The 26596-nt window shown below is 39.5% G+C and overlaps 1 protein-coding gene across 1 annotated transcript in view; it reads right to left on the minus strand.

The window, feature by feature from the left end:
* Positions 1–3217: 3217 nt before the first annotated feature.
* Positions 3218–26596, minus strand: part of mmp15b (matrix metallopeptidase 15b) — a 28834-nt gene continuing 5455 nt past the window's right edge. The window contains exons 2-10 of the mRNA XM_033991202.2: positions 21624–21772; positions 20811–20933; positions 20415–20722; positions 15232–15393; positions 14126–14334; positions 11053–11191; positions 8054–8204; positions 6805–6923; positions 3218–5635 (exon numbers count right to left, since the gene is read on the minus strand). Coding sequence (XP_033847093.1) covers positions 5130–5635; positions 6805–6923; positions 8054–8204; positions 11053–11191; positions 14126–14334; positions 15232–15393; positions 20415–20722; positions 20811–20933; positions 21624–21772 — 1866 coding nt within the window. The 3' untranslated portion in view covers positions 3218–5129. The remainder of the gene's footprint in view (positions 5636–6804; positions 6924–8053; positions 8205–11052; positions 11192–14125; positions 14335–15231; positions 15394–20414; positions 20723–20810; positions 20934–21623; positions 21773–26596) is intronic.

A 26596-nucleotide genomic window follows, 5' to 3' on the forward strand; every position in this document is an offset into this window, starting at 1 on the left:
GGATCAGATTTTTTGTCATCACGGTAATGCTAACAACAACTAGCATGCTAACAGCACACCATTTACTTCCTGGTTCATGGAAAATCAAAATCAGGTACAGCTAAATGCTTTGAGAATAGTCAAAAGAATGGAACAAACTGCTGATTCATTTCACAGCACACTTACACCACTTAATGTTTTTTAAGCGGTAACTTGAGCTCTGATATGCTACCTCTCTATAGCCTTTAGCTTTTACCCACAGGCCAGCCCTGACAATGCTGTATGAGTCGACATTTTCCACGTGAGCTTGTCCAGACACAAAGCTGTCTAAGCACTGATGTTCCAATAGCGGGAGATAGGAGCCGACCACGTGGGAGTCCGGGTGCTTTTAACGCTGATTAGCTAAATCCCTCCCCCCAACCTCCTGCCCTCCCTCCCCCGACACCACTGGGCCGCAGATGTGGACGGGGTGAGTGATGGACACCGGACACAGTTTCCCGGCAACCATTATCGACTGTGCTGGGATCAATGGCCAGACATCTTGTGATGGGCGATTATGCGTTAGCTTCTCATCCTTTCACTGTACTTTCGCTATCTGTTAGTTAGGTGTCTTAGCTGTAAGGCGGCCCTGTCCTGTCTTCACCCACAGGAGTGGAATACATTAGAAAACATAGGCAGTGTCTGGAGTCACTTTCTAGGTATCTCAATTACTATGACTTGTGGTAGAAATGAAGTTGTACTGAAAACTTATATTAGAGATACTGGACATACTATACAAGGGCTGCATAATAGGTTGCAATTGAATCAAAAATGCAATTTGGAGCATTTATCAAATTGCAAAGACTGCAGTTATTTGGATGATAAAATGTCCTCTGCGAAGAACAAAATATCTTCCCGTCTCTGTAGAAAAAACATGTTGTAGGCTACCAGTTTAGACCTCTACAAACATGGGACGGACACATTAGTTTCCAGTTCATATTTTAGTCTTCAGGCTACTCAAAACAATTCAGAAAAATCACAACTAGATTTGTTTGTCTGAAATTGGGCAGCCCTACAATGAATAGGAAGCCCTTTGACCTCCACCAAGTCATTGGTGTGAAGATAGTCCAGACCTGAACCATCTACTCTGCATACCTTTGCAATAGAGGAAAATATACAGATTAAGCTGCTATAAAACTAGTCTAGCCAGTTTCATTTAAGCACAAACACAATTTAAAGACCAGGTCCAAAGTATTATGTACCATATTCTATGGCCTATTGTTCACTTTTTACCTAGATGGAGTGTGGGAAACTTCGAGTGAACTACTTTTCAGCCACTAGATATTCAAACACCACTTCAAAATCGGCTTAATCACTAGCGCACTATAGTGATTAGTAAGTGGTTTCAAACAGCCTACGGACTATAGAAGCAGCCAGACACACAGAGTTTTGGAAAAGTATTTGAACTGCAACTCAATCCCTATGTAGGAAGTGAAAACTGGTAACATAGTAAGTGTGGTTTATAAAGGAGGGCTGTCACCTACTGTAAGCTAAAGTTTCCTATTTGGCCAGTGCTACTGCTATGCTAATAACAGAATCTGGGTCACATGGGCTGCAGCCAGTTCTTGCTTGGGCCATCAAAGTCTGCTGGTTCTGACTTTCCCACCCCTCCTTGCACATCACCCCTGCACACTGCCGGCCCTGGGACGGAGGGATCAGACTTCCTCTACTCTTCACCCCCCTTGCTCTCCCCCTCGCTCTCTCTTTGCTGTCGTCTGAGCTTCAGGAAATACAATTTCTCCTCACATCCCCCCGCAGTCCACATGTGTGTAACGCGAGCTGGCTGGTTTGACCTCCTCCGGCCAGACTGGCAACCACATTGTTTATACAAGACGAGATAGAACTTAAGCTGGCACTGATATCCTATTGACCCCTTTGAAATTTAGCAAATCTGCATAATAATTCAAACTGATGAAGTGAAGCTAAATAAACAAGATATTTTTAATGTTCTTTTTTCACTTCCATAAACAAATATCATTCCAATGTGGATTTTGAAACACTCTAAGTTAAAACTATTGTGCCATCACTGATAAAGGCAGGCAACATATCGAACTATCGATAATATTTTAAACCTTGAATTTGAATATCAGGTATATTGTTAATATTATAATTAAAAAGCTAATTAAAAATAAAAACAGAACAAATTTAATATTTAAAACAATGGTATAGAGTGATATTTTGGCATCTGCACAAATACATTTAAAGACCCATTATAACACATTTCTGTTGGATTGCCAAATATATATTAATACATTTTTGTCAATATCTGCCACCCCTAATCACGGATATAAACCAAAATGCCTAACACCTAATCAGCAATTATCAAACTCTATAATCCTATACTGTAATTAATGTTTTAGATAAGTTATAATTTTGTACAATCTCTGCATTCTAAGCCCTTTTCTATCAGGCTGTTACGAAAAGTGGTTTAGCCAAATCCGAGAAACTCAAGTCACAGTCACAAGAAACTACACCAAATGATTGCAATGTGCGCAAGTGTGGTCATACATTTTACTCTCCAATAAAAGCCCTGTCAATGCCAGCACTATAGTCGACTCAGCAGTGAAGAGTTGTGGACACTATGCAACTGTCTGTTAATCATGTGGTAATGGTGCGTATGGAAGCTAATGTCAACTAAACTGAACAAAAAGAGCTCATTGTGACTGGAGCCCTGCAGCCATCAGCAAAGTCATTATATGTATACAAATTATGTGACCACAATGTACTATGGGAAATATAGTCCACAAAATATTTTCACACAACTATAGAACCAACATAGACAATAGGGGAGTTTAAGGCGGCATTTTGGATTCGATGTCTCAGGTTTGTGAATAGGGTTGTCTAAAAAACAAATTCATTACTCATATATTACTCATACTACTAATTCACCGATACTAGTATGTATACCAAAACAAAAAATAACACAGATAAAACATTGTCCTATAGTCAAAAGTGGGCCTTTGTTTTTAGAATGATTATATCTATACCAGAACTAGTTTTAGACCACATGGCTATATTAAAAAAATACAATTTTGTTTTGAAAAATACATTCTATTGTCCAAAAATGTTTCTTTGTTATCATTGTCATGCTGAAATTGGTATAGAGTAATGATCCAGCTACTTTCAAAAAAAATCTAAACCTCAAATCATTTGGAGTCTTCCTTGATCCTAAAATAAAGCTTTAAATATGCTTTTTTTTTTTTTTTTCAAAACCCAAGTCTTGACTTGTGTGACTTCTTTAATGAAACTGGACAGACCTGTGATTCCTACAAACAGTTGCTAATCTCCTACCAGGCTAATAGAGACATAGCACACTCCCTTTCATCCTTTCCTCCGGCCAGTGAGATAAAAAGAAACAGGGAGTTTTTAGTTCCTCTGAGTTCAAGGTTTGCTTTTGGGGGTCGTGGGGGTTAACAGCATTGGCGCACACCTGCTGTTTTTTAATGAAGCGGATTAGCTTCAGCCCACACTAGTTTAGCCCCACTAGGACATCAGGCAGCCACAGGTCACAGATGAGGTCACTGAAAATGCCCTTTTAAAAACATGAGCAGTAAAAAATCCATTACTAACTACACGCTACATTAGCCTCTACGTGCATGTGTGATAGTCTCCTCTCCTGAACCTGGCTTTACTAGTGGTAGATGAATGGAATTTCACAGTGAGCTAGCTTCCTAAATTAACAATTCGTCTAAGCTCTGCAAAGGATGTCAAATGTTGACATGAAGGAAGTATGCTAAGAATTAGCCGGTTAATGGGACAAGTCCTTGTAATATTGGTTTACTTTAGCCCTGAAAGAGCTTTAGAATGGGTTGCCTATTAAGGGAAGGAAAGGCAACTTGCTGTTGACAGTTTTACAACTAGTAATGGGAAGTAACTACATGCATGAACTTAAATAGAATTTACAAGTACCTTTTTAAACAAGTCTACGAACTGGGACTTTTGTAATAGCAATTAGCTTGGCCAGGAAAACCTACATTAGAGAGGCTATGGGACTAATTACTGTATGTAAAAATTATTGAATGAATCACTAATATCTATGCTTTTTCAAGACTCACCACGGATTCTGCACATTACATTACCCATATGTTTTTTTTGACTATTTTTCTTAGCTGAATTTACTGGGAATATTACCATAAAAATTGAAGTAATCTTTGGTAGAAATTGCAAGAAAATGCAACATTTCTTAAGCACCCCAGGGGACCAAACATGTATCCAATTTGTAGAGATAGGAAAGAGAAAATAGGAATGTGGTTTACAATATGATAAGAGGTGTGATCATCGCCCAGCTCCTCGAATTTCCTCATTTTCTGCAAGGGTAATGTTATAAGCCTCTGTTGAGATTGGAGAATGCATGTGGTGTAGAGACGGAGGATGAGTTACAGTCTTTCTCTTTGTGAGAAAATGATTTAAAAAAAATAAAATAAAATAAAATAAAATAACAAAGATCACACAAAACAAAAGAATAAAAAAGAACATGTGCAAACTTCTCTCATAAATATACTACAGTGTCCGTGTTGTAGCACCATGAAAAACGAGAGGGTGTGTGTTTTTGAAAATGGTATTTGCATGGATCAGCTACCACGTTTATGAAATGTTGAGCCACTGAACAGAAATTGGTGTGGACCACTGGGAGGAAGTTTGATTAGACAAGCGTACAGGGTGGGCATCTGTATTCATTTGAAGGAAGTTTTGGATATGTGGTTGTATTTCAGCTACTTCCAGAGAATCATTAATATAACCTGCTTGGAAAAAAAATGCTACAATATTTCTGGGCGAAATTTAATATTTTTTTTCAAAAATGTTTTTTTTTTATTTCAGAAGAAGTCTTAAGACCCATTACAGCTCAGTTAAGCATACAGTTAGACAGATTTTTTATGTGATGATTTTATTGTAATATTTGAGTCTTATCATCATAAAATTGAATGGGTGTTGGTAAAATATTTGGCAAATTTGGGTCTTTGAACAAACATTAATTGATCTTTCTATTGCGTATGTTGTACGGTCTGGCGGTTTATGTATCAAGATGCTAAAGCTAATTTAACGTAGCTTATAAAACCACATATGCAAAAAACTTCACTATTTCTTAGTCCACCGCCCACAGGGTCCAGAGGTCAGACCCAATCCTGTAGCGAGCGCTTGCAGTGAACCAGCAGGCGGGGCGCTCCTTTGCTCTGTAGTGTGTTGATGATCGCATAGATGAGTCCTAAGATACACAACACCAGCACCAGGGGTATAGTCACCATTAGGATATTCATGGTCCGCTGTTCACTGTCGTCCACCTTCAAAACCACGTCGACTTCGTTGGTCTCCTCTTCTCTTCCCTCCCTCTCCTCCTCTTCTCTGTCCTTATCCTTCCCTCTACCTGTATCCTTCTCTTTGTCTGTTCGGTCACGGTCCTTGCCCTTGTCTCCGTCTCGTCCCGCGTCGGGGTTAAAGGGTGGCCTGTTTACATCGGGGTATTTGCGCTCCGTGTCGGTGTCGGTGTTTCTGTCCGGATCCAGGTCCACGCTGCAGCCCATGAAGTCCCGCAGGATGGACTTGGGAAAGCCAGGTTCGCTCTTCATCCGGTGGTTGTCAAACTTCCAGTACTTCGAGCCCTTGTAAAAGTAGGTGTAGGCTGCAACAGGAAGAAGGAAAAATATAATGAGATAGGAAGAAAGTATATTGTATGTTAAATTGTAGTGATGATGGTACTGTACTAAATATCGGTGCCGATACCGAAAAAATTAGCTGTATCGGGTATCGGTTCCATGATACCGGTTAAGCTGATATCCTGGTAGGTTCTTTAACTGAATGTAATAAGACTATTTTGGCCTGGAACGTCTCATAATGTTTGAACTTTTATCCATAAGAAGATGTTCAGTAGTTATGTGAAGGATATATAACAGTTACATAACACAACTGGATCTCTTGTGTAGTAAGTCAACTGTGTTTTGAGGAAATAAGTCCCTGTTAGTCCCTACACTGGTTAATTTCGGATATTGGCAGATCCTTAAAGTCAAAGTATCAATAACGGAATGGAAAAAGTTAGATCGGTGCATCCCTATTAAATTCCTTACTGCTACACAATTTGAGCCCACATTAGCATTTTAATTTGTGGAAAAATGTGTTTGGGAACACCTAAACTCCACCCACAATCACATTTCAAACATGGCTGCTAAACTGGCCAGCACCTGGAGGGCTCAAGAATAAGGAACAGCATGATTGGTCTAACATTTGTAATCAGAAACACCTGTCTAATCTGGGCGGTCCTGTGTGATGTCACCAAGCACTTGAAAAAAGCAAAAGAGAAGAGAAACAAAGCAGTATTCAAAGGGTTAAATACACAAACCATAAAGAAAAAAAACATAACCTGTCTACCTCAAAACTTTATTAAGTCATTCAAAACGCACAATGCAATTTGGCTCTCGTAATCACTATTTCAGCTGCGCAAACAGTTGACAAGATAGCTCTCTTCGTTCTGTTTTATCTCATCAGCTCACATTTCCCTCATTATTATGACAAGCCTCAATATAATTTCAAACCTGTTTAGACTCCCACGGCTACAGTATAAGAAAGCCAGATATCTAACAAAAACTCTCTGACTGGAAATCAAAACAAAACTGCTCCTCTGTTTAACATCCCTCCACAAGCTCATATCCATCCCCATTCCCCTGATGAGTGAACAGCCACACCCGCATCCTTTGTTTTACAGCCCTATCTGCCTGCCCCAGCCCCAGCCCCCTCCTTTTTGCTTGATAACTCCCTATCCATAAAAGTGAAACTCCGCTGCACATTGTGGCTCACCTCCATCATCGCTGAGGAAGGCACCCTTGGGAGACTGGGGCACCGATGAGCCCCACACGCTGATGGGTTTCGGGTAGCCGCTGTCAGCTGATCGGCTCTGCTCGTTGAAACGCCAGTACCTGTGGACAGAAGCGGAGGAGATGGTTGTTACAGTTTATTAGCTGTCTGAAATTCGCCAAATAATTTCACATGCAGTCTACAAAAATACTAAAAAAAGAATGAATTTGAATTGAAGCTTGCTTTCTCTTTCCTTTCTGTCTGTTTATTCATATATTGATGTCAGCTCAGATTCGGAGAAGTGTAAATATTCTTTAATGAGATTTGTTCAAAGCATAGCACAGTGCGTATTGCGTTCTCAAGATATATTTTTATAGTCTAATATAAATTGGCTTATGAATTACTCAAAACTTACAGTGCCTGTTGTTCAAGTCTGTAATATTCCAGCAATTGGCTCATGTAGTCCCACTCCAACCATAAATAACTAAGTGAGTGACCTTTTCTGCTTCCATTTTATTTGAAAATGACTTGTGAGACTATTATGTACTTTGCTATGTTTGCACAAAATGTTAAAGAGGAGGTATTTTAATTCTGTGGGGTATTAACTGCTAACACATAACATATTTAGATCACCATGTCCCCCTAACCGTAAAGGAGGGCTCGGACGACGATATCTAACACCACTTGAGGCATGTTTGTGATGACAAATTACAACGTGGGAACAATGTTATAACAGCAAAAGAAACTATTTTGCTTTAAGACCACAAAAATACAGTTAAATAACTTTGGTCCACTGTTTATTTTCACCTTTTAGAGAACAGCACTGTGTAAGCGGATATAACCATGCCTGTAAGATTATTAATTAGCCAACAAAAAGGAATGCTGCTAACAAGACTTCCTATGGGTAAAGCTTTTGGTAAGCCACAACGTTCTTAATCCCATAAATAATATTAAAATTCCTAACAATAAAATGTAGCTTATCAGGGCAGTAGACAGATTTTGTTGGGGCCTGAGGTAAGAACGCTCAAATGGTCCCCCTTTTAAAATAATATTAGTTATAATGTTGCTTATTCAAAAACACGACATACAATGACGCGTTATTTACTCACAAATCAGAAAAAAAGCTGAATTTCCTTTTTATTTTTTTTTTACAAAATTAATATAATGCTAACATGTTCAAAGGTAGTTTAAAAAGCGTAAATATTATCTAATATTTTACCTTTAGATAAAAATACTGTTGTATTATTCTTACCTGTCTCCTTGGAAGAAATAGGTGTAGCCCGATGGCTCCCACCAGATAGCTGCATCTATTCTGTCATATGGAATGTCAGAGCCATAGTGGACCAGTTCTTGTGGATAGCCCGGCTCTAGATTGGCCTCCCTGAAAACCCAGTATCTATTCCCTGCAAAAAAGACATCACAAAATTGGTTAAGCTCCTTGGACATCCCCTTCTACTGTAGTTCATTCTCCCTTAGGACTGTGGTGAATACTAGCAACATGACCCTCCACACCCAAATCCATATAGTATCCTTTATGAACTAGAAAATGGGGCTATAAACAGTAACAGACACTTATATTTTTGCTGGCATGAAATAAAACAAATTATAACGGGGGAATGAACAATAATCAGAACAATCAGAGAAAACCCGACCAGCGTTTACACACACTTGTAAATTACACCAATGCAATAATGATTTGTTGGCCAGCAATAAAGAAAGCCTGTAGAAATGTGCACAGCTTCATTGCTTGTGGACTTGGCGGTTTGGTAATGAGCTATTAGCAGCAGCTTGTGTTATGTCAAACGCGAGCAAAATTCCTAAAAGGTTTTATTGTTTTGGCGAATACGCTTTTTCTGGTACAATTACATCTTGGTTCTTGGCGTAGATCCACCTATCCCACCCATTTATCTGTCCGCCCACCTCCTCTAGGCCTGAGCTCCAAGTTTAAAATGAAAGCCCCGCACTCGGCATCTGGAAAGGGCAGGGGTCTTGACGCAAAGCTTCCCAGAGATCCCGCTGTGCTGCGCTCCCCATGTTAAAAATCCCCATGACTACATCCATGACTTTCCAACTTGATGTTTCTGTGACCTCAAAGTTTGATTCTTTCCTGCTGGAAAAATGTATGGGTTTTGTTATTGTTAATGTTAGGACTGTTAGAATATAAACATAAATGCAAGCAGCTGTGCAAGTTTGATAGAAAATGAATTCCCACTTTGTTATCTGCATGACATTATTACAAATACATGATCTAGCCTATGAATTTCTGGACTTGAAGAGTGCAGAAGCAAACTACAGCACAGTTACAGGCACTACTCCATCCTATTTTGTTTTTGTTTTCCAATTTAAAAGAATTACAATGGATTTATTTTTTTAATTTTACAAATAAGCAACAATGTAATCACTTATTGTTCGATGACAAATGTGATGTGAGGAATGTCAGGTATTGTATGCCTTCCTAAGAATAGACCAATGGAGAATGGTCTAGGAATACACTACTAGACCTTTACTGGGTGGCTTTACAAGCTCAGCACTGGATTAAAAGTAAATTTGAATACACTACACACTTGCCTAATTACATTGTATATAAATGTATTGGCATTTCATGGGTGACTGGAAACTAAGCTAGCTAAAGGAGTGGGTGATTCTTCCGCTGACAATCATTAGATCATAACTAATCTCAGTAAGGACCTGATTGAGATTCAAGTATTTCACAAAAGCAATCTAAGCAGAAAGATATAGAAGTATATTACCTTAAATACAATTGTTTGGAAGATTAGACTGATCTTTTTTTTTATTTTTATTTTTTATAAAAAAACAAGTTTAGAGGATAAACAGAATTAAACAATGAATTTTGCCTTCCTTAAAAAAACCCCCAACAATTCTGAAATGATTCACAAAATATGACCCATCTGTACTAGCCTATTGGCCCATAGTGCAGTACACCAGTTAGCAGCTGAACTCACGATCTGAAGTTTAGATTTAAAGGAACACTGTGTAACTTTTCTGGCGGAGTATGCCATCTGCTTATCTTTATTAAGATGTTATTTCTTTATAGACATAGACAAGTGGGTGACACCATCAGGCTAAGTTACAGGTCAGATCTGTGGAGAGACAACTCTCACCACAAATGTTACATCCTGCACCATTAATCCCTATTATGTTATGAAGCCCACGTCCATACTGCTCGCTAGTGCTATCTATCCTGTCATTTGCTAAAGCCAACATGACTAAAATGAATTATAAAATGTCAGCAATCGTAAGGCTAAACACGTAGCACTCTGCTTCTTGTGCGCTCCAAACTGTGGTACTAGTTTCCCTCTCTCACTTCTTCCTCTCTTCCTTCCCTAATGGCATTCGGCCAAGTGTCGCACTGAGAGGCTTAGAGATGACATCATCCCACCCATCATCTCCAGCTGCCCAGAGCTTGGAGCTCGGGCCCGGACTGCATCAAAGGCTGAGTGCGTTCTTTTTCATTCAACAGCAACAACTTCATCCAGCACTGTAAAAGACAAGCTGCTCTCACTGACAGAGTATAAATAATGAGTCGCACTAAAATAGATTTACATTTGGCGTGTAGAATACATTATGTGGCCCTATTTTCTTTAAGAGGTGGGGGTGTATGGATATCTGAAATTATCTGGGAGATATGAAAAAGCTCTTACGTTAGAAATAGAACAATATAACTTCAAGGAAAATCCCAGATGGCGGACAGTTTGCAAAGGCCACTTAAGCCTAAACTGCTCTATCAAACTATCTGGCTATAAAGATGAAGGGGAGAGCATATTTTACCTTAAACAGTGTTCACATGTGGACACTGGCTTTCTATACATGTCCTATCATCCAAGGCTCCAAATCCAACTACGGCTATGTACTGGCAGAGCAAAGTAAATAGTGAGGGTTCCCTGGAAGGAAGCTCTAAACACTAGCCTTCTTTGTCAAATCTGGTGTGTCAGCAAGGAGCAAAGAATTTCTATGTTGTCTGTTATGCAGAAGATAGAGGATGCACATTAAACGATTTTTAAATTTGAGAAAACCGGAAACAAACAGTGAGAGCAGCTTAATTTGCAACTTGTAGGCCAGATATTACCTTTTACCCTGGAATAAGCTTTGTTGGCAAATTTGAATGCCCCCATTAGCGACAATATGCAACGTAGAGCTTTTGTGCTCTCTAAACTGTGTCTCATAGACCCACTGCATAAGATGGTTAACAACAAATAATACACTAAATGAATAGCAATAAAGTTTGTTTACCTTTGAAGAAGACAAACTTTCCGTCGTGTCTCTCATAAGCAGCATCTATATCTCCGGGCAAACCCCTCCAGAAGTGACCGATGGGCATGGGGTAGTTATCTAGCACCCTGTTTCTGCGGACCCGCCAGAACCACCGGCCCTGAGAAGACAATGGAGAACCAAGTAAGTAAAGTATTTTCCTACAAGTTATATTCTGCAAAATTATTAAATAATTCTAAAATACATTCCCAAGCACTGCTGAGACTTAGTGTTTTCTATTGCTTCTGCATTAGGGCTACACTATGTATAATTTGTCTTTATTGCGATATCAACAAAAGCAGTATCCATATTGCAAGAATCTACATGAATATATCACAAAAACACTAAAAGTCATCTATGTAACATATGCATGCTTTTCAAGTATTTTGAGGAAGGCAAACACCTGTATTTGCAAGACAGATATGTGAAATGACATACTACGGTACATTGCATGCAAACTGTGGGAACATCTCCAAGGATGCAGCAGACGCCCCACCAGGAAAGTTACATAGTGCACTTTTAATTTACTATTTATTTAGCTGTTTATCGCAAAACAATACTTTATTGTCATTCAAGGTACATATAAAAATATTTATACAGTAAATTATAAATATTATAAATAAATATTACAAAAAATATAAAAGCCTTCCATTTTATCACAACTTTGAACTTGCTAGCTACTTAACCCAGTATGACTATAATAATCCCTAAATCCCAAAAATCCTAAAACTCACATTACCACAAGGGCAACGAGAGGCACATCAGTGGTTGTTCTTTCATTTGAGCCAGTGGACAGATTTACACCGTGCTCATTCAGAAGCGGTGAGTCAGTGGCCCGTCTTGTCCTGGATAATGTAACGGTAAAACGCTGCTTCTTTTCTGGCACGCTTGGGGAATTTCGTCCTTCACTCCGGACAAACTGGCAGTCTGTCAGCACAGCACAGAATGGAACAGAACTCATCCTGCTATGGGAATGGCTCTACACAAGCACCCCGATTTGTGTGGTCTGACAGCCCCCTTCTTACAGTGAACAGATTGAGGACGAATTGGCTGTATTAGTTGTCTGGAGAACTCATCTCACAGTGGGAGATTGAAGATAGCTCTGCATGCTTTCTTGTGTGAAATCCGAAGACATATTTCAAGTAATTTTCGTCTCCTAACCCTTTCTATGAAGTGGTGTTGTTGGCACTTCAAATCCCAGCCAGAACGCAGGGTATAAAGCAGAGGGTGGGGTTTTACTTCCAAATTAACGAGTGATTTATCCGCAGATGAATAAAGAAGTCTGCCAAGATTCCAATAACTACCAACCTATTCAAAGTCTTTCTTCGCTGCTGACAAGTTCGTATTAAACAGACTATTGCACATGCCGGGGCTTCATTTGATTTCTAAAGCCAGTTAATGACATTTGAAAGAACTTGTGCATGAAGGCCGTAATGTAATTTTAGTGATATGATAAATGCTTTCCAGACCTTGTTCAGGCCTGAAGGGAAAAACCCCAGAATAGAGATGTTACAGGCGGACATGAAATCTAAGAGTGCAAATATAATTCTCTGGCCATGTGCACGTCCGGACAGCTGGACATCTCTGCTACTGATCACAGGCAGGCACACTTATTGCAGTCACTATTTACAGACCAAGTGGGTGTGTTCATCTCATGCTTTGGATACAGCAATGTTTGAAATTCCGCAGTTCTATGCTTGAATAAGTTGTATCCATCACCCTCATCAAAGCAAGTTTCTGTAGTGAGTCATTTTAGTACAAAGTATAGTGTTTTGTCAATTTGAATGCCAAGTAAGTAAGACAAAAAAGAAAAACACTACTCTAAGTTACTTTTTACATAATTTTGTAGCATCTTTTATCCCAAACTTGATTAATTAAACAGCTTAAATTATTTTAAACCGCAATCTGCGTATTCTCTTAGCGATGCAGTGCTGTGTGGATATGGAAGAAGACAAAGTTTTTCTGAAGAACATGGTGTGGTTTTATTTTATTGACCCTGTCCTCTTGTTTAGCAAAAACATTGTATCAAAAAAGGTAGAATACAAAACGCTCATATGAGGTAATGTTTTTTCAGGTTGTGCATGTCTGGAGCCTTCCCCAGTATCTATCGACTTCAGGCCCAGAAGTAAGAGACTGCATGTGAATATTAAAAATGTGCTGAAAGGTTTGCGACAGCTAGGAACTTATAGATCCAAGTAAGAGGTTTTATGGATTCTTTAATTTGATTATCGATTTTCACATTTAATTAATAAAGTCCATGTAGTAGAGGTGAGCAAAATATCTTCTTTTTTTTTTTTTAACAAGCATTGCAATTTGCAATTAAATTTGCGATTTATACTTTGATGATAGGATGCTGTTCAGAGATCACATTTTAAGTGCATTACATCAATAAAAGTACAAAAATACGGAAACATGAACTGACAGACTAATACAAGAATCATATTTCAAAACATGTTTGTACAAGTCTAAATAACCGGGTTAGCTGTTTTTATGCAGAATAAGATAGGATATTTTGGTGTTTGTGGAGGAAATTATCGTACTTCGAAAACTGCTTTGCTATTTATCTCCATTCAAATTGCGATTTTGATTTGATTAATCTTGCAGCCTTACCATGTAGTTTCCAGTTAAATACCCACCCAGTTATATTTGCATCAAACTTCCACACACAAAAGCGTGGGCTGCAGTCTAACTGTTTACTAATTTGGCTCCTTTCATTGCAGCATACTAACCAGGAAACCATTGGAAGCAACCCGCTGAGTCAGGCCTTGTTAATGTTTTGTTGGACTAGAGGCTGTTTAAGGCCAGCACCTGATCACACCGCACCCTTTTACCAGTGTTCTGCCTCATAAAACGCAGGCTGTATTGGTTTACAATCCGCGAGACCTGATTGAAAACAGACCAAGCACGTGGCATTAATCTTGTACATCCATAAAAGGATAACCAATTTATCTACACAATTAACTTGTCAGGACGCAGCCCTCCAGCTAACAGCCAGTCAAAGTCCAAACAAGGCCATGCCGGCTAAAAAAAATGCTGAGTCATGAAAAGTATTTACCTTGAAAACAAACATTTCTCCTCGGAGCATAGCGACAGTATCAAAGTTTCCTTCGCAGATGTTTGGTCCATAGTGGTCCGGTCGTTCTGTGGTCCTGGGCCGCTCTGGGTTGCGAGGAGGGTTCTGTGGGGGGTTCTGAGGGGGTCTGGGGTCCGGACGGCGAGGTGTGACAGTGGGCAGTGCTTGTGTGGGGCTGCTGTCAGGTTGACCTATACAGGAGAAGATTATGTTCAATATATATATTTCATAAGGGGATTTATATCATATCAAATGCTAATTTGAATCATGTTCTAACAATGTTTCCTCATCATTAGTTATACAGAAAGTGAATGATGCGTGTTTGAGTAATCTAGTATCTATCCAGTATATACCAGATCTTTTGCACACAGCTCTGTATTACTTATACAATTCTGGCATTTTTCAACAGTAAAAATAGAGAAATAAAAATCTGTTACTTGCTACTGTGAAATGCCACAATGAAGAGGCAGAGTTAGTTCTGAAGTTTTTAAACAGGGGGTATTTTACTTTTATGTGGTATTAATTGCAAACACATAAACCATAAATCACCATGTTACCTTTTGTTTTGAATATGCTATATTCATCAAAAACAATGCATTAACATGTTAGTTTCTCTTTTGTTTCTGAAGTTCTGAGTCTCCCCTCCCTTTGCTCTCCACTCCCCCTTCAGAGCGCCATCACAACACATCAATGAATGAAACTTCTGCACATCATGGCAGGTTTGTCAAGTTACTGTTTACAGTTTTGTATCATACTTTTGTATATTTATGGAGCATGGATGACATAGGTTTGTGGGCTGAGCATTATTCAGAATCTTACAACGAACTGTAAGGAGGGTTTGATTACTGAAAGATACATGGATGATATCTAAAACCTCTTCATAATACCCCCTCTTCAACTTTTTAAAGTCAGTGGACGTGTTTCTATAATTTCACCGTTTTAGATCAATATTGTGGTTTACAGTGAATAGAATGTAAAATAATTATATACTTATATTATAGTTTAATAACAAATAAAAATACTTGGGGAAAAAAAAAAAATATTATTTGTATTCTTATATTCTATATGCAGGAAAAGAGTAAATGTACCATATATTTGTTGGATGCCCCGTCGGTCGTCTTCAGGGAGCTGGAAGTTTTCAGTCTCCATCCACTGGTAGAAAGGAGCCATGATGGCCAGGGGGTTGTTGGAGTGTTCCAAACCCAAAGCATGACCCAATTCATGGACTGCTACAAGGAAGAGGTCATTACCTACAATAAAAAAGACTATATTAATTGAAGGGGCATAATATTGTTTTATCACAAAATCTATACTACAAAAAACAAGCAAAAACTGCAATTAATCCTTTTAATGTTTATCTGCCTATTTTGTATAAGGTCAATGCAAAAACAAGTATTTAAATTTACTTTGGTTCAACTTAGGTGTGAAAGGTCCCCCAGCTGATTTACTCATTTCTTTATAAATTCACTGTACTGTTAAATGTCTCACTGTGCACTATAACAGTAGTGATTATTTTGATGAAAACTCCAGTCAAACTATTAAAATAAATTAAATGCACTGATATTTTACAATATCTGTATGGGATTAAAATCAGGGTGGAATTATAAAACCACATGGACAACCCAAATATAATACTTGCTATATTATCAAGATGACACATGGTTATTAATGCATGTTATTCATAGTTCTAACTAGGGCAGTAGGTCTGTAGTAATTTAGTCAATTAATCGGTCGATGGTGTCTTAATAGTCCACCACAATTTGTATTTTATGTAGATTATAAGGATTTATATGGGACAAGAGCAGAAAAGAGAAGTTAGTGAATGAGTGACTTATCTGAAGATTTGGTATTTTTTGGTATTTATCTATAGAAGGGAAAATTAAACTCATGAGTCACAAGTTTATTCTGTCTTTATATAAATACATTGTTTCCTGGTACTTTCTTCTGCATAAATACTTGTTTTCACATCAACTCTGGTACAGTTGTAGTCCTGTGAGTGCTGGGGTCAGATACACAGAGAAACATAATAGTTAAGAGTTTTTTTTGCCATACCCATTTTTTGCTCAATTAATTGATATGTCTTTAGTCAACTACAGTCCTACACATAACTTATAAGGTCATTTTAGTCAACTCAGGATATGAATCAGCACACAAACCAGAAAGAATGTGGTTGTCCCAACACATATGGCACACTGACCACTACTTCAGCCTCTGTCCACCACTTACTTTAGATTTATCACACGTAGCTCACTTCTATAGCTTTTATCAGTCCAGTCAACCCTACTTACTGTTGGTGACTTCCCCTTAGTCAAGACCCCTTTGTAGCCTGGCCCATGTGCTGGTTAATCTCTGAACTCTGCGATGCCCTGTGCTGATTGGTCAATATTTTGGCAGTGACATCATCATTTCACTGTGGGTTTGGTATTTGGGAATGTCCTTGCAGTGAATAAGCATCACACACACAAACAGACAGCAGCACAGTTCCTCTCCCTCCCATCTTTCATTTGAGTCACATGAATGCCCTCATGCTATGCTAAGTTGCAACAAGCACTTGAGAGGGTGAAGTCAAGGGGAGCGAGATAGTGCTGACAAATAAAGAGGTCTCTGTGAAGTCGCCGTGACAACCATTCAGCTCGACAAAAAGGACACAAAGTAAACCACACTACCAACAAACATCTGTAATGTTTTTGTTTACAGCTCTTTTAAACTGTGTCCAACAACTTCTTTCAGTAGTGTATAAGAAAAAGTACCTGTTATTGGAAGCCTTGGGAGGATGTTTTGGTCAGAGCGGCAGATTAATCACACTTTGCATCACAAGGTTTTCAAGCAATTATTACTTCTCTAACACATGACAGTGAGATCAGACAGTGTTTTCACAACTCTTTTTCTTCCTTTTTAACATTGCAGTGACTTAACTGGTAACACTTTGTAATGAATAAATAGTTAAGGCTTTGTAACTACTTAAATAATTACTAAGCTTGAATTAGCATTGTCCGATCATGGTATTCATTTACATTTTTTACAGTTTTAAAATGTGAAAAACAGAACAGCTCATTTTAAATGGTTTGCAGTGGTTCAAACTAATGTTATTCTTCACTTACTTTATGCATACAATAAAATGCTTTGTAATTAGATGCAGACATCTTTTGCTCAAATACATGGGGAAAAATCAGGTCCAGGGCCTTCAAGGCAAATTAAGGTGTACTTATTATAAAGAGTTACCGCTTAACTTAAAAGTAAATAATCAAACAAAAATCTTCAGAGACAATCGCACAAAAATGTACAAAGCTGTAGTAGAACTCCAGAAATTTAGTGTAGAGGGCGTTTTTCAGACTGTTTCACTGACTGAGCATGTTTGGGTACAGTTCGGAGATAGTAATTTGGTTGCACTTTGCCTCTGGGCAGATCAAATGCTGTCAGGCAACAAAAGGCCAAGTCTCCAGGAGCGGTGGAGTGGAACACAGTCCCACTTACAGGGCATTCCACTGTCCCTGTGAAGTGTCCTGCAACACATCCTCCACTGGGCTGATCACACACACAACACAGCTGTCTGAGGGCCACTCCATCTATGCAGATTACAGAGCAGGAAGGAGCATTGTTGTAAAAATCCCCTCTGGTCAGCAGGGTTACTCGGTGCAAACCAAGACTCCACTGCAGGCCACTTAAACATAATGCTCTTATTTTTACAAATGAGATGTAGAATATAGACTCATTTGTAGTGTTCAATGTATCTTTTTGACTCCAAATAGAGGCTGGACATGTGTCAACAATCCATCCATTTTCTTCCGCTTATCCGGGACCGGGTCGCAGGGGCAGCAGTCTAAGCAGGGACTCCCAAACTTCCATCACCCCGGACACGTCCTCCAGCTCCTCCGGTGGGACCCCAAGGCGTTCCCAGGCCAGCCGAGAGACATAGTCCCTCCAGCGTGTCCTGGGTCTTCCCCAGGGCCTCCTCCCGGTGGGACATGCCCAGAACACCTCCCTAGGGAGGCGCCCAGGAGGCATCCTAAGCAGATGCCCGAGCCACCTCAACTGGTTCCTCTCGACGTGTAGGAGCAGCGGCTCTACTCCGAGCTCCTCCCGTGTGACCGAGCTCCTCACCCTATCCCTAAGGGTGCACCCGGCCACTCTGCAGAGGAAACCCATTTCGGCCGCTTGTATCCGCGAAAGTCCTTTCGGTCATTACCCAGAGCTCATGACCATAGGTGAGGGTAGGAACGTAGATTGACCGGTAAATCGAGAGCTTTGCCTTTGGGCTCAGCTCCTTCTTTACCACAACGGACCGATACAGCGACCGCATCACTGTAGACGCTGCACCGATCCGCCTGTCAATCTCACGCTTCATCCTTCCCTTACTCATGAACAAGACCCCGAGATACTTGAACCCCTCCACTTGAGGCAGAGACTCACCACCCACCCGGAGAGGGCAAACCACCTTTTTCCGGTCGAGAACCATGGCCTCGGATTTGGAGGAGCTGATTCTCATCCCAGCCGCTTCACACTCGGCCGCAAACTGCCGCAGTGCCTGCTGCAGATCCTGGCTCGAAGAAGCCATCAGGACAACATCTTCTGCAAACAGCAGAGATGAAATCCTGTGGTTCCCAAACCAGACCCCCTCCGGCCCCTGGCTGCGCCTAGAAATTCTGTCCATAAATATAATGGACAGAACCAGTGACAAAGGGCAGCCCTGGCGGAGTCCAACATGCACCAGGAACAGGTCTGACTTACTGCCGGCAATGCGAACACAGCTCCTGCTCCGGTCATACAGGGACCGGACAGCCCTTCGCAAAGAGCCCCGGACCCCATACTCCCAGAGCACCCCCCAAAGGACACCACGAGGGACACGGTCGATTGCCTTCTCCAGATCCACAAAACACATGTGGACTGGTTGGGCAAACTCCCATGAAACCTCAAGGACCCGATGGAGAGTAGAGGTGGAGAACTGTGACTAGCACAGAAGTCCAATAACAAAACACCACTCGGGTTCTGGTGACATTCCATGTCCCCAGAGCTAGTCTCCATGTCCAGAGATCCGGTCGTCAAGGTCCCCGCCTTCAACTGCCGCCCAGATCTCTCTGCACCCGCCCCTCATGGCTCCTCTTGCAGGTGGTGGGTCCACGGGAGGACGGCCCCACGTCGTTCCTTCGGGCTGGGCCCGGCCAGGCCCCATGGGTAAAGGCCCGGCCACCAGGCGCTCGCTGCCAAGCACCCACCCCAGGCCTGGCTCCAGGGTGGGGCCCCGGTAACGCCAGTCTGGGCGACGTAAACGGCCTCGTTGTTTTCCTCTTCATGATGGGCTTCTGAACCGCTCTTAGTCAGACCCGTCTCCCAGGACCTGTTTGCCATGGGTGACCCTACCAGGGGCATGAAGCCCCCGACAACATAGCTCCCAGGATCATTCGGGTGCTCAAACCCCTCCACCACGTTAAGGTGGCGGTTCGGGGAGGGGATGTGTCAACAAGATAATATAAAACTAAATAGGCAGAATAAGAGAAAAGATGATGCATCTCAAGCTATCCAAAATAAATACATAAATATAATATAATAATGACTGCAATGTCATATTTCAAACTGTTACAAATTTATATTTCTCTGCTATTTTGCAGTCAGCATTTATCTGATACTTCACTCGATGCATTTCTAGGCATATTGTAGCACATTTCTGGTTGCAAAAACATCTGATAACCTGGAAATAAGACATTCTTATTTTTCGATATCGCCCACCCCGACATCAACCAATACAGCAGTAATAATGATCATGAGGTTTTGGTATGATTTGAAGTTTCCAGAGAAATAATCCAGAACAAAATATGTGACAAATATTACAAATGTGTGCATTTCAGTGCAAGGAAGTCAGAGATGAGTTGAGATGTCTATGGGTGAAGGATTAATTGAATCTGAGTCGCAATTTAAATGAATGCAATTAGCAAATCGTAAATGCTGTAATTTTTAAAGTACCACCTCCAAAAACAACTAAATATTCTGACTTATTTTGCATAAAACATGTTCTGAAATGTCATTCTTGTAATAGTTTAGCAGTTCATATTTCAATATTTTTGTCAGTTCTTCTGGACGTGTTTAAATTATGAACTTGAACAGAAACTATTAACAAAACATAACTTGCAAATCGAATCACAATTGCAATGCTTGTCAGAAAAATAACCTCCTTATGGAAACTCACAGTCATTATGTTATTCCTAAAGTTGTGTCAGTCAAAAGTCACACAGCAGCAGCACTATAAATACTTCCCATTATACAATCCCGCACTCACCTTGTAAATTTTGATTTCCTATTGTCCAGGGTTCATCTGAATCAAAGTGAGTATCTCCCCCCATTCCAGGACCAGGGAAATAAGCATGTGCCAGGAAACCTCCCTCTCCATCAAAAGGAGAGCTGTCACCGTGGAAACCCGAAGCAAAGAAGATCATGATGTCAGGCTCCTTGCGACGGCCATATTTGATCTCCTGGTAGGGGATTTCGTCAAAGGTTAGTGGCGTGACCTTCTCCCAGACCTTAAAAGCTCGCCGGATGGCCTCAAATGAGTTGTATTCTCCAATTTTCGGAGTATAGTTCTGGATACTATGGTAACAAAAATACATTGAAGATTTATATGACCAATTTAAATTCCTCCCATCCCTCCATTAGGCAACGTTATTTTGAAATCTACCTGTATGTGAGGTGACTTTTGTTCCATTTATGTCCAGTGAGGGCATAGCGTTTCCTCCGCACATTGGTTTTTATCTGGCCTCCAAATTTGTCAGGCACACCACATCGAGGTCTTCTCATTGCCCTAAAGGAATTAGAAAAGTCAAAAACAGGAAGCAAAGAGCGTGGTAAGGAATAAATTACCCAAGAGATAGTATGTTTTTTGGTTGCTATGCTCATGATGTAATTTAATAATCTGACAAGAAAAACAGACAGCCTCACCAAGAGCAGTGACACTTGGATGGTGGATTTTGCTTTTAGATATAAAAAAAAAGGAATCCATTTACTAGTATTAAATATTGCAATAAACGCTGAGCTATGATTTAACATGTATCTCATGTCATTTTGTAAAAGAAAATGCCAACGTAAAAGTGGAATTAAACACTAAATCAATTTTTTTCACTACTTACCTATGTACATGGTGTTTTACTAGCATTATCCTCATTATTATAGTCCTTTTTAGCACATATTAGGTAAATTTGCAGCTTTCTGGTCAAAAACTTAGTGTGTGCTGCCTCCAGTTGCCACTACAATTTCATGTAGTTAGTGACATCACGCACTACTCATACCTCCAGACCCTGCCCCTCCTTCCCCCTCACCTGTGTTTTTCATGTTTACAAGATACACTGTCCAATGGGATAATCCATGAACTTTAACGAATACATGAGACTGGCTTCATCATAGTCTGAAAACTTTTACATACAGACTAAACAATGTCTAATGAACCATTTGAACCAAATTGCTATTGCACAAATCCTATTATGTAGTTGCTTACTCTATTGTTTGGGCATCCATTTGGCCAGTCACCTCCAGGCCATAGAATCTCTGCATGTCACTGACAGCACTGGAGAGGATTTGAGCTGACCGCATGGTGGACATCTGCCTGCTGGCCTGGGGCAGGTAACCATACATCCTCAGCCATGCCTGTGGACAATCAGGTACAAAATGCATTTAACACTGTAGATAGTACTGAATAGGACATAATCAACCATAGTGTGAAATCTATTTACAAAATGTTATACCACGTGACAGGGCTGCAAGAACAATTGCAATCAAACTGAAATACCAATTTGAATGAACACAACAGATCACAACAGCTGCACTTTTTAAGCAGCACATTTTCCTTCATAAACAAGAAAATATTCTGTCTTATTCTGCATAAAAACTGCTAACCCAGTAGTTGAGATCTGTACAAACATGTTCTGAAATGTGATTCTTGTATTAGTTCATAATTCAATTGTTTTGTCAATTCTTCTGGACATGTTTAAAATGTAAACTTTGAACAGAATCCTCTTATTTAAGCATAACTCACAATTCCTGTAAGAAAAATTGCAATTAAATATTTTGTGATGTTGTGATCACACCTTTTTATCCATGTGGGCTGCCTTAGCAAACATGGTTATTGCAAAAATTGCATGAGAATATTTGAGGTAGTCAAATTATAGCATGTGTTAGGTCATTGCATTCAGTGAGGCCTGAGACCTACTGACAGACTTGTGGGTGAAAATGTGCAACTTGACCCAATCACAGATGACGCAGAGTCTATCCCACCTGTTATGTAGAAATCCAATACCCACTACTCCTTGAGCACCGTGCACTTTCCTCTGAGGTTGCCTAAGATATGGGATATGCCTTCACTATTGGCTCCCTGTGTGCCTGTCCAAGCCTGTGTTCATCTATGTGTGCTCAGTGCAACAGCTCACGCCCATCTTCTACAATAGAACCTTAACTTGATAAAAAGCTTTATTTACTTAACCACTCCCTAAGAGACCATGAAAACAAACTGCTTTTGAGTTCCTTTCAGCCAGACACAATTACAAAAAAAAGTTCCACAATAAGCTACTGAGGTGTTTTCTAATTTTGAAAAAGCTTATTTAATCCTTTAGACTCTTCCCAGGCAATAAATTGGAAGATTATAGCCAAAGAAATAACATTTCCACAGAAACAAGCAGGAAAGTTTGTGGATGCAAGCCTGCTCCGAGTAAGGATGCCTGTTTTTCTATGTTGTAAACTTTTATGCAATAAACACGAGCAAAATGTACACTTTTTTATTTTAGTCTTCTTTTTTACATTCTGTGGCTTTAAATAAAATAAATGCATGTTGTTATATATGTCTATGGTTTTATAATTTAATCATAGACTAGATTTTATGGTGAAAACATCTGGCCAATCATCTGCTAAATCAATATGCAAAACATTACAGATGACTGTGGCTAAAAAAAGATTTAGTGATTTAAAAATGAATGTACTGATCCTTTTTGTCACTAAACAAAGGTTTCCATCCTTGAGGTAAGAAAGAAAGAATCATATTTATTTCTAACATCTTACAAAACTGGACTGCCTAAATATTAAAGTCTCTTTTCATAGTTATGTTCAAAGTATTCTCAGATAAAATGCATCGTAAGATCTGCATGCAAGTTCTAACGATTTCAAATATATTTCGTTGAGTAGTTGGCTGGTTCCCCGCTGCTTGTGGATATGGTGGTTGCATCAGTTGTGTTTTTTTGGAGGAGCAGGAAGAGGCCGAGTTAAGGCACAACAGGACATGACCCTGACCCTTCTCTGACTGAGATAAAAAGGATAAACATTATAATAATGCACCGGTCATTCAACGTGAACATACTTCAATCAATAAACTGTCAATGTTTAGCTATGATAATGGCAATGTTTTTAACTCTGCCTGATAAGACTATGTAACTAATGGATTATATACTTTGTCCTGTTGTATCAATGTGTCTTAAGAACAAGACAATCGGATATAAACAATAAATCAAACTTTTCAAATCAAGTACCACTTCAAAAAAGTGTTGGCTTTGGTTGCTATAATACTATAATATAATTCAAATATGGAACCTGGCTCCAAATTCGACTCTATAACTGCTAGCCTGGATGAGCTTCATTTGACTAGAGCCAAACGCTATGGATGACGTCACACTCACTTAGTCCACTTCTTTATACAGTCTACGGTACCACCACAAGGAGCTTGTACCTGTACCACACTTTGAGAAACACTAATCAAAAGTGACTAGAGTACATTTCCAAAAGAAAAGCTCACCCTGACCTCAAGATTGTATTTATTTAGCAGTTTATATCTCTGTCTTCTCTCAAACACCAATAGCCCTGGACATGTTCAAAATGTGTATTGTGAACAGAATCCTGAATTTAAATGGAAAGTCTTGTTGCGATGGAATATTCTGGAAAGCTCTCATAAGATAATTTCCCCAAATCATTCAGCTCAACAATACAAAACTGAAGTAGAACAGTTAGCACATTTGTGATTTAGCCGTTGGTTATCTACAGTCCTTCTATGAATAAATATGTAGTCTCCTACCACCTTGGAACCTTCATCTAGAAGAGTGAGCGGTCATCTCACCCTTCTCTCATCAGCTGGGCCGCATACTAAACAACATCTCAGACTTGGACAAGAGTTATGCACAGGATGTGTGTACGTTACCTCGTCTATTAAATAGCCTTTCAGAGAGTCCTTGAGCTTACCTGCCAAGAGTGGACCCAGCTATATACAAGAAGTAGTAAAAGCTGCCAGAAGTGAATGTGTGTGTTTGTGTGTGTGTGTCCAATACAATGTCAGCCAAGGTACTAACAGAGCTTTTATTCTGAGGCTTGGTCTGCAGCCAACGTGCCCCCCTCTAAGTCAGGAGATCTGGGTAAGGTAAATGTGAATCAGTAAAGACATTTCAGAAATAATATCTTGTTTTGATTGTAGAAAAATAAATCCACACAGCACTGATTAGCTCATAAAACAGGGCTCAAACAGCAAGTAATAATGGGGGAGGGGGCTGTAAATTGCTATGTAGTTTATCACTGAACTACTGTATATCATACCATTAAACCAGGAAAATACAAGAACTAGGCCTGTCACAATAACTACTACGTCGACCTATCGTTCAATAAATGATAGCTGGAACAATATATTTTGGGACTTAAAATTTATTGTGTAATTTTTCTTTGAACATGTGAGGAGATTCTTGTTACTTCATTGTAATGCAAGATTGGAGCTGTAGATGTTTAAGTAACTTATGACATTAAAAAGAACGTTTACGGGGAGTATCTAGTTTTATTATTATTGTGTCAGTGGCATCAAGTAGTTTCAAGATTATCGTTTATCGCGATATTCTGTAGCAATATATCAAGCTTCTAATTTTTTTTATTGTGATAGGCCTAACAGAACTGAACCAGGTAAATCAGGTTTAACTGGGAATGTTTTCTAATTACATGACCAATCCACTGCTTTACACCAGATTTAGAGTTTCCATCTGCAGTCCCTCCGTGGCATGGTAAAATATATCCAAACATCCATCCATTTACAATCAAACCATGCATTCTCCCATTTCAAAACATCACAATCCACATTTCCACATTCAACATTTAAAATGCCTCAATCTTTAGACCTGGTTTAGTCCTGATTTGAGCTTGGTCTAGTCTTGATGGCAAAAATGTACTGTGATTATGAAACTATATAGGTTTCATATTGACTTTCCTGAACAATTTAGCAATCTCTGTCTTAAAATGTCTGGTTTCTATCCCTGCATTGTTTCCTGTGGACTTGTTGACAGCCAATCAGGGAACAGCAGATGGAATACCAAGAGCCGGCATGATGAAGATTACATGGACACTATAGACGCATGAAGTTAAGTCAGTTCTATGTCGTACGGTGCCTTCTCTTTTAATACTATCTTTAACTTACAGGCTGCCGCTTCTGCACTCTACTACTCCGCTTCCTCCCGGCGCTACCTTGCTTATCATGTTTCTTCCTGTGTTCTCCTCTCGCTTATTCACAACTTCTTTTTTTGGTTTGGATTTTTTTTTTCCTCTCACCAGTGCTCCTTTTGCAGACAAGAGAGCCCATTGTACTTTGTCAGATGCCTCGGAGTGCCGGGCCCAGCGTGTGAGTGTCCCAGTTAGAGAACAGCTGTCATATTCAGCCATCACATGCACATACAGCTGAGATTTACACACTGACTTTAACTTTTCATTGTTTCTTTTGTTTTCTTTTTGTTTTGTAATAAAGTAATGTTAAGTCTGCTGTTACGCTTATTGTGAGAAGAAACATCACAATTTAATGATTATTCACAATTAGGGTTGTCAAAAATACCGAAAATCAAATACTAATCGATAATTAAAACTAATATTGAAACTAGACGCTCATTTGAGCAAGTATTCAAATCACATTCACGGGACAGAAATGAACCTTTCCTGAACAGCTTTTGAATGTTCTTGAGCTGTATCACGACAAGTACAAGACCACATAGACTAGTATATGCCCACTGACCACTATGGAACATAACTCGACAACTGAAGGACTAAGGCGTGGTAATATAAAAGAAAGTACTATGATTTAATGTTGAAAATCACATTCTATTGTCTAAATAAAAATGTTTTTACTAGTATAGTGGTAATGGAATATTGAGTATGGAGTCTATTCCTTAGCATTGAAATTCGAGTTTTAGTATTGTGATACACTTTTCAAAATTATTAACAGCATGACCAAAACAACAGTGAAATTGCTAATCATTCAAATTGTCTTAATACATTACCATTCCTTTTGTATGTGACCAGCTTTAAGAAATAAAACTTTTGATTGATAGAGTAAAGTAAGCGAGACTTAAATAGTCAAAACATTTTAATTCACCTTTTTGGGAGTATATTGAATTTAAATGGCTTGTTTTTGCTTATAAATTCTCACGATTAGTATTATTTTTTAGGCCCTATGATTTTATTGTGACCAGA

This window comes from Periophthalmus magnuspinnatus, chromosome 3 (assembly GCF_009829125.3).
Source record: "Periophthalmus magnuspinnatus isolate fPerMag1 chromosome 3, fPerMag1.2.pri, whole genome shotgun sequence".
In the NCBI taxonomy this organism is placed as follows: domain Eukaryota; kingdom Metazoa; phylum Chordata; class Actinopteri; order Gobiiformes; family Gobiidae; genus Periophthalmus; species Periophthalmus magnuspinnatus.